Raw genomic sequence first — 13,818 nt, 5'->3', positions numbered from 1 at the left:
TCTCCAAGAAAGCCTGGTTCACCTTAGTGATTTTTAAGAACTGGTTCTTTAATCATTTCATCCCTGAGGTGCGAAGGTTTCAACAGGAAGTTCCTGAATATTGCACCAGCTCGTGAACGAGCAGTTCTCCTGCTTGATAACGCCCCCGCTCATCCTGGCGTTTCTGAACTCGTGAGCGATGATGGACAAATCAGGTGCATCATGCTGCCTCCCAACACAACATCAGCTATCCAGCCAATGGCTCAAGGCATCATATGTGCAGCCAAGCAACTCTACCAATGACAATTCCTTGAGGAGGTAAGTTTTAATTCATTGTATGTGTCATTAATTCCTTCAGTGCAAGAAAAGCCCTTCTTTTGGTAGACATACACTTTATCAGAGGCAGTAAAAGCACCTTACCAATCAGTTCTTCCTGACAGTCTGTTATATTTTAATTATTTTTCTGAAGTGGTAAAACATTTCATGCTAAATCAGTTTCCCCATCAACTCGTTTGACTCATCAACATAATGTTGGAAGTGACTCCTAACCTATGTGTTTAACTACACCTAACCTCACTTAGCTTAACTGTACCTAATAATTTAACCAAACCCAACACTACACCTAACCTCACCTAGCTTAACTGTACAGTCATGGACAGAGAAACCTGGACACTCAAGGGCTGGGCTGAGAAATTCTCTTTCATATTCGATTTTTCCATTAAATCTTTGTCCATATGAACTGTACCCCCCATCCCCTTCCTTGCCTCAGGGGACAAGTGACCACTCCTCACCTCACCCGCCCTCTCTCCCTCCCTCCATACATCCCGTCATCCCCCCCCCCCCCTCTCTCTCTCAAAGGTTCTGTAAGGTGAATAATAACGTCAATGCAAAGTATACGTTTACTGATGTAATTATTATAAAATAAATAAAGCATGTTGGTATAAAATAAATAAAGCATTTTAACACATTTAAAGATAACTGCAATTCGCGGGTAGACAGATGTAGCCAGCTTTTAAGCGGCGTCAGCATACACTCTGCCTCTCAACATTTGCTTTTCTCCTTTCTTCTCTCCCTTCCTCATCTACTCGGTCTGTCTGTCTATCTGTCTCAGTATCTGATTTCCTCCTTTCTTCTGTCCCTGTTACTTTCTCTTAACACCTTCCCTTATGTCTATATGCCTCTCTCTCTCTCTCTCTCAGTCAGTATCGAATCCAATCTCCTTTATTTCCATTTTCCAATCACTTCTTGCAGGCGGTTTGGCACAGAGCTGACATGATTATTATTTATCCGTCTGCTTATCTATTCCTACCTATCTGTCTGCCTGTGTTTTTCTGTTGATCAATTTACGTATATATATATATATAATATATATATATATATGAAGAGAGCACTGGATGTGAGAGGGATGTTTGTAGAGCAAGGAAGAGTGGCTGTGCGTGATAGAAATGAATGGAGAGAAACTGTGAATGAATAAATGATGACGCAGCCTTGGGGGGATATTCTCCTACATTTGTCTGATCAGCTGATCAGGCAGATGCAGGTAAAGGGATGGGTCTGTTATGATGTGGCAGGTGTAAACCAGCTCTGCTGTGGATGTCACTGATTGCACGGCGCAATTGTCCCTCGTGCGGTGTGGTGCAGTGAGGAATTGTCCCTTCTCCCCCTTGGGGCTAAGATGCGAATGACCATGTTAGAGTGGATGAGTAAGTGTCGACCTGTCTTGGCTACCCCACTTTCCTTGGGGGAAGCAGCCTGGGTATATATATATATATATATGTATGTGTGTGTGTGTGTGTGTGTGTGTGTGTGTGTGTCTGCCCTAGTCAAAATGACCTGAGTAGGTTATTCCTTGGGGATTAGGAGCCATTCCTCACCTCACCTGTCCTCACTCCCTACATCCACCCCTCCCCTTCTTTCTCTCTCTCTCTCTCTCTATGTCTATTTGCCTCTCTCATATACAGTATATATATATATATATATAGATAGATAGATATAGATATATATATATATATAGACAGATAGATAGACAGATATAAATAGATAAAACAATCTACAGAAAAACAGCCAGATAGATATAGGTAGAAATAGACAAGTAGACGGATAGATAGTTTGTGTGTGTGTGTGTGGGGGGGGGGGGGGGCCTGGGAAAATGACAGTTCCACAAGGTGACATCTCTAGAGGTTGAAAATCAACTGTGCTTTGTCAACCTTTTTTAATTTTTACCTATGTGTGAATTGGAAATGTCAGATTCCTGGCCAGATATAAGGAGCCTGCACTGGATGTATATCTCATTCAACGTCTCGGCATCAATTATTTTACTCCTCGAAATCCTGTATCATGGAGCATATGGCCACTGACAGAAAATGCACAAGAAACCGCATCGTAGGAATGGCCATGGCTGGATCAACCCCCTCAGAAATAGCAAGACACCTGGGAATATCAAGAACGACAGTATATTTTTGGTTGAGGCGATATGAAGAAGAAGGACAATTGTAGTGTTCACACGGCAAGAATAGTGAGGAGGTGGTTCGATGAACGAAATGATGTGGACCTCTTGCCCTGGCCCAGTAAGTCATGTGACTTAAATCCCATCGAAAATGTGTGGGGAAACATTGTCAATTCCTGGGAACAGGAAATGGAGAGAACGCCAGCAAATCTGTTCCAGCATACTCGACGGGAATGGGAAGTCATGCGCAGGAAACAGCACATAATCTATAATCATGTCAGCTCTACAGTACTCGTCAGAAGTATTCAGCGTTGTCCGCCAGGCGCGCAATACTTATGGCCCAAAAACAATCACCCATTTTGGGGGGTAAGAATTGAGCCACAAGTTTGAGCTCCGACCATGACGTCACGGTAGCCTGAGGCCTTCCGACGCGCTGGTTGGTTCCCGCCTCAGTCGCCCACGGGCTGCCTGAGAGAGAGGAACTCCGCCGAGTGTCCCTCACAAATTGCGCCATTTTTTACCGAGTGTCCCGCAGTGTTTTGGCCTTCAAAACTTTGTTATGGCACCTACCCGTGAACTGTTGAGTGAAATCATATCCCAGATCATTGCTCTAAAGGAGGCAGGCCACCAGACAAGGGAAATTAGTGAATTGGTTGGTGTGGCATGATCGACAGTGCGTCGTTGGTGTGCGCGGTTCCGGGAGGAAAACAGTGGTGAACTTCCCACAAAGAAACCGAGGTCTGGTAGGCCTAGGAAAACTTCCCCAAGGTCTGTTAATGTTTTAAAACGTGCAGTGGAGTTTAATCCTCGTGTGAGTGCAAGGAAAATTAAGGAGAGCAACCCGGAAGTGTTTGGTGAGGTGTCGGTGAGAACAGTGTCTCGTAGGGTGCATGAGCTTGGTTACACAAGTCACAGGCCTGTGAAAAAGCCTCTTCTCACCAAGAGCCAGAGAAATCGTAGGCTTGCCTTTGCTAATAAATATCTAACCTGGGGTGAGGAGCAATGGTTGTCAGTGTTGTGGTCTGATGAGGCAACGTTTAGTGTTACCTGTAACAGAGGAGCACGTGTGTATCGACGCAAAGGTAGTGACCCACTTGACCCACGGTATGTAGAAAGCACAGTTAAACATCCTGATTCACTCATGGTATGAGGTTGTTTCTCAGGGAAGGGTTTGGGGAAGCTTGTTGTACTTCCCAAGAACCTCAGAGTGAATCAGGATGTTTACCTGGAGCTTCTGTGTGATCATTTACCAGACTCCTTCGAGCTAACAGGTGCACGAGTGTTTCAGCAGGACGGTGCACCTGCTCACAAGGCCAAATCGGTCACCAATTGGCTTCGTGACTGCGAGGTATCATTCATGACAGACTGGCCAGGAAATAGCCCAGACCTCAACCCGATTAAAAACCTCTGGTACCTCGTAAAGAAGTCTCTCCAAGGGAAAGACGTGAGCTCTCTGCCTAAGTTGGAAGCCGCCATTCGTGACTCCTGGGACAAAGTACCCCTCCAGCACCTCAGGAGCCTCGCCCTTTCACTTCCAAGACGTCTCAGGTCCCTGAAGAAACGTAAAGGCTACCCTACGAAGCACTAAAGGTAAATAAAATGCATTATTTATATGTTTTTTCAATGTTGAAAGGTTTGTTTCTCAGGAGGGACGCAGGGCGCTCCATACTTCTGACGAGCACTGTATGCCAAACCGCCAGCAAGAAGTGATTAGAAATAATGGAGGTTGGACACGATACTGATCGAGAGAGAGAGAGAGAGAGAGAGAGAGAGAGAGAGAGAGAGAGAGTGAGAGAGAGAGGAAGGCAAATGCTGAGAGGCAGAGTGTATGCAGACGCGAGCTTAAAAGCTGGCTACATTTGTCTAACCGCGAACTGTAGTTATCTTTAAATGTGTTAAAATGCTTTGTTTATTTTATAATAACATGTTTTATTTATTTCATAATAATTATATCAATAAAATCATACTTTGAACTGACATTATCATTCACCCTACAGAACCTCAGAGAGAGAGAGAGAGAGAGAGAGAGAGAGAGAGAGAGAGAGAGAGAGAGAGAGAGGCATATAGACATGAGGGAAGGTGTTAAGAGAAAGTAACAGGGACAGAAGAAAGGAGGAAATCAGATACTGAGACAGATAGACAGACAGACCGAGCAGATGAGGAAGGGAGAGAAGAAAGGAGAAAAGAAAATGTTGAGAGGCAGAGTGTATGTTGACGCCGCTTAAAAGCTGGCTACATTTGTCTACCTGCGAATTGCAGTTATCTTTAAATGTGTTAAAATGCTTTATTTATTTTATACTAACATGCTTTATTTATTTTATAGTAATTACATCAGTAAACGTATACTTTGCATTGACGTTATTATTCACCTTACAGAACCTTTGAGAGAGAGAGAGAGAGAGAGTACTGAGTGACTCAGGGATGAGGAAGGGATGGGATTAACTGGATGGGAGGTGGGAGGGTGGGGGAAAGGAGTCGTGAACGAAGACTGAAGGACAGGCTGGGGGAAATGAGAAAATTTGACATTTGCCTCGCCTCATCTGTCCAGGTTTCTCTGTCCATGACTGTACCTAATAATTTAACCAAACCTAACCTAGCATCCAGCTGGGAAGTTGGGAAACGAAAACCACCTCTAAGTACGCTAAGTAAGAGACAATCATAGGTACGGGCACGTGATGATACAAACCGGGCAAATATTTCCCTTACTGCCATTACCTGTTCTTGGTGTTTTTTCTTCCATTCATAGTTTTTTAGTTCATCTGAGTGTTTTGAGGCCTCATTTGTTGCACCAATGAATAACCATACATGTATTATGAGTATGACAATAATCTGATCGGATATATTAGTAATGGTGGAAGGGATGGCCAAATTTAAGTGTTTAAGTAAACCTAACCTAACCTAGCTTAACTGTACCTAATAATTTAATCCACCCTAAACCCTAACCTAACCCAGCTCAGCCTAACCTAACCTAACCCTCTTTTTTTTTTTTTTTTTTTTTTTTGCTGGCTAACGTGACAAGATTGCTACAATCAGGCAAGGTTGTTTTGTGTCCAGTGGACTTAACCAACTTACTCTGACTACCCCAGAGAAGTAAACTTTATTGAAGAGGTTAATAAAATAAAATTTATACAAGAGGTTTACGAAGTAAAAATTAATTGTGAAAAAAAAAAATACAAAAGTGAAATCTCGTAATCTAACCTATAGGTATGACACTTTCATGCAATCTGGCAACGTCTTTACTTCTCTTTCTTTTTCGTCTGCATATATTTTCTTAGGTCATGGTTGTAGTTGATGACGAGGATGAGGATACCAGAGGGCAAAGGACGTTGGCAAGGTGTAAATATTATTCTCTGGTCTGCCAAATTTAACTGGGCCAAGGCTTGGGATGATGTGAAACAGACGACGCTTGCCAATGCCTGGTCCAAGCTGTTGAAAAATGAGGAAGCCGTCCAAGATTTTGACGGGTCTGAGCCATACCAGGCAGCTTTAAATCATGGGGGAGAAGAGGCAACAGCTGATGAAATTATGGAATGGCTGGAAGCTCACAAAGGAGATCCTGGGTTCGAAATTATGACAGACAAAGAGATTGCTGAGTCTGTGCAGCGGAGAGATGATGATGATGATGATGATGACGATGCAGCCAGTATCCCTAGGCCTCGTCTCTCGCAGGCACGTGAAGCTGCTGATGTCCTCCTCAGTTTCCTGGATGGAATGGAAGACAATGCCGATTTTCTCGGTGCTACAACACCATTTAGGAGCTGAGAGATAGCGTCATACAACGGCAGCACAGGGGCACAGGATTTCGTCAGACTCGGTAAGTTACTCAACAATGATGCATTCTTTTATTTTTTTGTTACATCACGAAGTTTCACAATTTTCTTTATTGTTTCGGCATTCATTAATTACAAGAATGCACACACCAACAGCAGCTACTCTACTCCCACTGGTTCTCCTCCCGGTACTGTAGCAGCTTCTCCTGAACCTGGTCCTTCAGGTGTCTCAAATACACACTGGTCCACAGCTGCCGATTCCTACCTACGTGTTCCCCCGTTGATGAGGCACTGCTCCGTTCGTGTTCACCCGCGGTGGACGACCTGGATTCAGAGTGAAGAAATAGTTTTTTTTTTGTTTGCTCATTCTTTTGTTCATTCTTATGTGTACGTATGAAAGGCAGAGTACCGATGCAAATAATTAATTAATCAATCTAACAGTAGAGTTCTGTACTTGTGTTTTATTTTGACAGGATTAATCATGATTTCGGATTATTCAGGCACCCCTTCACACCATATAGCCCGGATAATCGGGCTATCTCTGTATTTCCAATTTCTGGCCGAGAGAATGCCTCACTCTCTCCTCCTTTTCCTGAATTTTAGGCATGGCTCATAAAAGCTTTGTTCACTGAAAAGAAACATAAATAAGGCAGCAATACCAAGGCAAAGGAGCACACTGGCGGAGCATTTGTTTACAGTTGAGGGATCACGTGAAGACTGGATGCTTGGCGAGGGTGTGTGGCAACACCGCACACCACTGGTCAGGGGAGTGTTTCCAGTATGGGTTGGATGATGCACTCGATTTACAGGACTTCTTCAAGTAATTAAGTGGTTTTTGGAATGGAATTCCCTTAGTGGAATTATACTCACTTTAACATAAGTTTTCCATTAAACTGAATGGGAAAAAAAAAAAATTATTCCGTTACCTTGGGCTTCCACTAAATCGATGTTCGTTAAATCGAGCATCTACCGTATCTCTTTCATTACTAAAAATTCAAAGGAGGAAACAAAATCACAACTAGTCAAGTTAATGATCGGATCTTGAATTTGGCTCTCTCTTGTATTTTGTTTTTCTCTTGGAAGGAACAATAATTGAGGGCTAGCGGCCTTTGGTTCCTTCTTCCTCGCATTATATATATAAAAAAAAAAAAAAAAAAAAACTGCAACAGTAATTCTAGTTAAGTTTACCTGTCACCATGCTTCCTCTTGCGGCGTGAAGGTGTGGGGGATGGGGAGAGTTTGCTGGGAGCACTCCGTCGCCCAGGAGAGAAGCCACCTTCACGATGCCGACCATCCTCACCTGTCAGTGGACACCATTAGATGAAAATATTCTTCAACAATCTTCTATCCACTTCGAGCTACCATACAAATAAGTGTGAAAATATGTGCAAATAAACAGCAAACTGTGATGCACAGTCTTGTGTAGTGTGTTGTTTATGGAAAAGCACTCTTGCTGCCTCAACATCAACCTTTTGTTTTACTTTAAGGGTTTCATGACATGGACAAACTCTCTTCCCCAAACCACTCTGATCTCTAATTCCTATTCACATTTAACTCCCTTTTCAACTACTGTCCCAATAAACATACACACATTTACCAATTCATGTCTCTCTCCACTAACCAGAGTATCAAATTGAGTCACCTTCACTCTCAACAACCAACTTTATCTATAACTACCTTTCTTTATCTACATTTACCTTCAACCAACACAGCTTGCACACAATCACAAATTATAAACCATTCTGTAAAGATAACAATTAGCAAGCAACAAATGTTGGCATGCATCAAGGATAACTCTTGTGTCCCTTACTATTTATCATGGTGCCTGAAACCCTCCCATGTGACTTCAGAAATGGACTCCCATGCAAGTTGTTGTATGCTACTGATTTGGTGTTAACTGAAGAGAATGAATGGGAGGCGATGGAATGATTTAGGATGCGGGGAGATAGTATGGGGTACAAGGGCTTGACAGTTAATGCAGATAAAACAAAAGTGATGATATCTAGGACCAGTGGCAGTACTGTTAAGAGAGATAGTGACCATATGAAGTTTGCCACAAGCGTGTGGGAAGTAATTCCATCTTGTGCAATATTTGTGATACGTGGATCAATAAGCAATGTACTGGTATTAACCCGCGGCGTCCCGTCGACGTTCTTTAACGTCCACACGTTTTGTCACTGCCAATCCCGTCGACGTACATAAATGCGAAAAAATTGCAAGGTCCCTAATTTGCACAATTTTCAATTTTCGCGAGTGATTTTTGGTATGTATACATGTGACACCTTCCTCTACAAGATGCCAGGCAGGGACAATGCCTTACCCAGCATGACCTCCCCCCCCCCCTGCATGCCATTGTCTCAGCAATTCACCTGTTATCAGTGACCTGGCCAGTATAGCCATGTCATGCCACGGTACGAAATTCAGGGCCAGAGTGATTCCCCAATCAATGACAATGTGGAGGACAAACTTTACATAGCATTAGAGGAAGAAACAGTTAGAAATGATGATCAGGTAATGTGGCAAAAAAAGGTCAGGTATTAGTGAGTGAAACAATGCTTATAATGCCTATATTACTGCTTGAAAACCAATATACTCTCGTACTACATATAAATTCGTACCAAGTAAATAAATAAATACCATTTATGAGTGGTGTGAAATAGTTATCCTCCCATAGAACTCGTTTTCTTTGGTGCCAGCCTGATAGAAAACCCAGAAAGGTAAGCAGGTACTCCTACCTGTATCGAGTACTTTAAACCTCAGGTGAGCGATTTCTCTATGAATTTTCGATGTTTCTCACCAAAAGCGAAGGTTTGAGCAAAAAAAAAAAAAAAAAAAAAAAAAAAAAAAAAAAAAAAAAATGGTCGGGATTGGGGGGAGTCAGTGGTGGAAAAGTGGTCGGGATGGGGCAGGTTAAAGGTAGACTGCGACATAATGCTAATTTCGTGTGTAAGCAGTGTCAGTGAGACCATGTGGAGATGGCAGGTATGAAAGGACTGATCTTGTTAGGAAGTACCTTGAGTGAGTGTGTGGAAGAGTTGTTTTACTTGGGAGACATGTTAGGTGCTGGAGGTGGGGCTCTAGCTCTGTAGCTACAGTGAGGAGGAGCTGTTGCCCCTCCTGACATTGAGAGAGAGCTTTGTATGTGGCATGTGTTAGGAGTGTAATGCTGTATGGTAGCGAGACATGAACAGAAAAGGAAGACGATATTCATAGGCTTAAACATTCATTCATTCATTATCCAATCCTACGTTGCCCCATGAGGAGTGTAGAAGCCCGGGGCTAGGCAGTTGGTCCTGACATTTAAGATAAGAGTGACCAACCTCACTCATCCCTGAGTGGCATTATGTGAGCAATAATCCCCAACCACCCCTTGGATATAAACCTTCACCAGCTCAATCCGATTGGAGCACAATAATTACACTGGTTTACAAAAAACTTGAGGCAAGCATAAAATTAGGTGTTCTAACCTAATTTTGGGGTGCTGATTTCAGATTCGAAATCCATTTTCACTCATCACCTCTAGTTTTTGAGATATACATGTATACATGTATGTACATGTATACAAATAGGCTTAGACCCAAAATATTTGTCAAAAATCCATTTACCGTATTATTTTCTTGGAACTTGGTTTAAAACGCACGCCACAACAAGCTCAAACATGTCAAGCATTACATGCAGAAGGACTGGGGGTCTAGGAGCACTTTTATGCCTGGGAAACACAGTGCCCATGAAAATTCTCTGGTGGACATGAACAAGATGCTTCTTCCCCCTCTTCATATCAAGTTTGGCCTTATGAAGAATTTCATGAAGGCCATGGACAAGGATGACACTACATTCCAACACCTGTGCACTCTGGTCCCAGCTCTCAGTTCTGCTAGGCTCAAGGAGGGCATCTTCATCGGACCTCAGATCCGGGAGGTGCTGAAGGATGAGGTATTCGAGGGGAAGCTCACCTTGAAGGAATTGAGAGCATGGGAAGCATTTAAGGTAGTCTGCCATGGCTTCCTAGGTAATACACGGGCACTAGATTACCAAGAGCGTGTTGAGAAGTTGTTGCAGGCTTATTAGGATATGGGGTGCCGAATGTCTCTCAAGATTCACTTTCTCCACCCCCACCTCAACTTCTTCCCCCAGAACCTCGGAGCAGTAAGTGACAAACACGGAGAAAGGTTCCACCAAGATATTACTAAGATGGAGAGCAACTACCAAAGAAAGTGGAACCCCAGCATGATGGGGGACTTCTGCTGGATGCTCCTGTGCGACATCCCGGAGGCAAAGTACACCAGATCGTCCAAAAAAACTCACTTCTGACTGTCTGTAGTACTATGGTGTGTATATATGCTTATATCCAAGTAATGGTAATATTTAGTTCTGTCAGTGTTCTGTGTCTGTTTTGATTCATTTTGTAATATGCCATTTTAATATATGAAACAAACTCATTATATTATAAATATATGCATTATAATAAAAAAAGGTATATGTGAAAGCAAAAAAACTAGAGGTGATAGAGCAAAACTATTTAGAAATCTGAATTAAGCATATCAAAATTAGTCAAAAACACCTATTCACATGCTTGCCTCATTTTTTTTTTTTTTTTTTTTTTTTTGTAAACCAGTGTTACCAACTAAACCACCAGGTGCCAAAATCTGGTTATATGGTTACCATCCAGCATAGTAAATGGTTTCCTGGTGTACAGGAAACCATTTGGCTTGTCACTCAGTGTAGAGTCACCCATAGGCAGAAGGAAGAGGAAAGAATGAAAGAATGAAAGACAGAAGAGGGGGTGTAAAATCACTCGCAGGCAGAAGGACGAGGAAAGAATGAAGGAAAGAAAGATAGAAGATGGATACAGAAATGAAACGATTAGATGGATGTGTTGTGCATTCTTGAATGTGAGGCCTGGGGTGGGGGGATCCTAAGTTTATAAATGAAGGGGCTAAGAGGAAGCGTGGGACTGGAGTACATTGATGTTGTGATGGGATGGGGTACATTGAGATGGTCTGAGCATGCTGAGAGTACGGGGGATGACACTTGGGTGCAGAAAGTGAGCAGTGTGAACATCAGGGGTAGGGATGTAGGAGGCAAACCGAAAAGCCTGGGATTGGAGTATGACGTCAAGGATGGGAGACTGAATAGGGCTGTCGGAGATCGAGCAACATGGAGAGCTGCCACAAGGTGACCAAGGCTGATGCAGGCAAGCATGCTGGAGCCTTTACAACAAAACAAAACGAACTTACATACCTCCTACTGTCCTCAAAGACACATATCAATACCTTTTTTTACAATATCATGATAACTGTATCCAATAAATTAAAGTAACAGATGGTCTTTACAATGAGTGACAAGCCAAATGGTTCCCTGTTCCCAGGAAACCATTTACTACGCTGGATGGTAACCATATAACAAAAGTTTTAGGCCAAGTTCAGTGTCCCCCAGATTCCCCTAACTAAAATCACTTAATCATGGCAGACATTTCAGAGAGCCTCGAAGGGCCCAACATCTGCCCAGGGCCCCAACCGAATGGGCAGAATTGCATGGTCATGTGAGAGGTGTGAATGACGAGAGGAAGAGGGTGGAAGTGGTGAATGTGTTCAAGAGCGGGAGATATGACGTGATGGCATTGTGTGGAACAAAGATGAAGGGGTGTGAAGTGGAGGGGTGGGAGGGTGTGAAACATGTTAGATCGGGCATGAATGGGCTAGGAAGATGCAAGGAAGAGTTGCTTTGTTGATGAATGAGGTGTGGCAGAGTGGAATGAGAGATTTAAAATGAGTCAGCTCAAGATCTATGCATGTCAGGCTCAAGTTTAAGAAGGTGAAAGTGGCAGTGAATGCAGTGTATGTACCGTGTAACAGGAGTGAGACAGATAAAAACAGGTTTCAAGATGAGCTGGATGAAGCAGTGGGAGAAATGCCCAGAAGCTATGAAGTGATCATAATGGCCGATATAAACAGAAGAGTAGGCACCGATCCTGAAGATAACATACCATAAAGGGTTGTACTGAAGTACCAGGAAAAAATGATAATGGGAAATGACTGAAGGGTATGTGTCAGGAAAGGAGATTGTGCATTTGTAACTCATACACCAGGAAACCATTTACTGTGCTGGGTGGTAACCATATGACCAAATTTTGGCACCTGGTGGTTTAGTGGATACGTATTGCGCTCCAATCGGGTTGAACCGATGATGGTTTATATCGAAGGGGTGGTTGGGGTTTATTGCTCACGTAATGCCACTCAGGGATGAGTGAGGCTGGTCACTCTCATCTTAAATGTCAGGAGTAACTGCCTAGCCCCGGGCTCCTATGCTCCTCATGGGGCGACGTAGGATTGGATGATGGATGGATTTCAAACACAAAGATGCACATAAATATATATGGTATAGAGGGAAGGGGGATCATATTGAAAGGAGCTGGATTGATTACATGCTCATAGAGAGGTCAATGATGGGAATGGTTACTGATACGAGGGCTGCAAGAGGACAATGTGGAAGTCTGTCAAATCATATGTCTGTGGTATGCAAGATCAAGCTGAAAGGAGTGAGGTGGAGCAGGAGAGAGAGGAGCAGTCGGGGAGAAAGACTGAAAGTTGAGAAGCTAAGGATCAAAGAAATGGCAGATGAATACAGGACCACAGTAGGAGAGGAGTTGGAATCAGTGAACTGGAATTAAATGGATCTTGACAGCCTGTGGAATGCATATAGGGACTGCTTAGTTAGGAATGCTAAAGCAGTGTGTGGTGTGGCAGGAGTAACAAAGAAGAAAAGTATAGCATGGTGGGATGAAGAGGTTAAGAGAGCAGCGGAGGAAAAGAGAAAGAAGTGGCTCGCGCATGGATTCAATTGAAATAAGAACTGCATATACTGAGTGTAAGAAGCACATAAAGAGACTAGTCAAGTAGAAAAAGGAGGAGGTAAATGTTGATCTTGGAAGAAAAATGAATGCAAATTACTCTGAAAATGGGAAGTTATTCAGGAAAGTGGTGCAGAAATGTATAAGTGATAGCGGGAAGAAATGTGATGGTGTGATGGATGTAAATGGTAGATTATTAACCCATGGGGATGAATAAGGACCAGATGGAAAGAATATTTTGAAAGCCTGATGAATGGGAGAAGAGGGCAGGGCGGCTGTAAACATGATTGGTTTTGGGCGTGTGCAGATAAGGAAGGCAGTGCCAGGAAAACTGACACTCGCACAGATGAAGAACGCTGCAAAATGACTGAAAAATGGGAAAGCAGCTGGGGTTGAGGTGTATGCACAGATAACTGAGTGTAGTGGGATGAGTGGAGTGAAGTGCTTGCTGGAGATATGTATGATGGCATTGATGAGTGAAACTGTGCCAACAGAGTGGAAAAAGGCTGTGATTGTACCCCTGAACAAAAATAAGGGTGTGCGAGGTGAGTGCAAGAATTATTGTGGCATAAGTTTATTGAGTGTTGTAGGGAAGGTATATGAAAGAATTATTATGGAGAAAGTAAGAGAGATATCAGAAGTCCTAGTGAGTGATGAACAGAGTGACTTTAGGAGTGGTAGAGGATGCGTGGATCAAACATTTGCAGTGAGACAGATAGTGACAGCTTGTGAGAAGGACTGTAAGGTGTTTATGGCATTTATGGATCTGGAAA

At 43.0% G+C, this 13,818-nt stretch overlaps 1 protein-coding gene across 1 annotated transcript in view; it reads right to left on the bottom strand.

Annotated features, from left to right (window-relative positions):
• LOC145417418 (uncharacterized) overlaps nt 1–13,818 on the bottom strand; it is a 287,807-nt gene that overhangs the window by 54,078 nt on the left and 219,911 nt on the right. The window contains exon 14 of the mRNA XM_080286100.1: nt 7,384–7,495. Within this exon, the coding sequence (XP_080142226.1) occupies nt 7,384–7,495 (112 nt within the window). The remainder of the gene's footprint in view (nt 1–7,383; nt 7,496–13,818) is intronic.

The sequence above is a fragment of the Coenobita brevimanus genome, chromosome 110, assembly GCF_032717465.1.
Source record: "Coenobita brevimanus isolate Jiangsu-jjx chromosome 110, ASM3271746v2, whole genome shotgun sequence".
Classification (NCBI taxonomy): domain Eukaryota; kingdom Metazoa; phylum Arthropoda; class Malacostraca; order Decapoda; family Coenobitidae; genus Coenobita; species Coenobita brevimanus.
The sequence above is the reverse complement of the archived record's forward strand: the minus strand, read 5'-3'. Positions and strand labels throughout refer to the sequence as shown.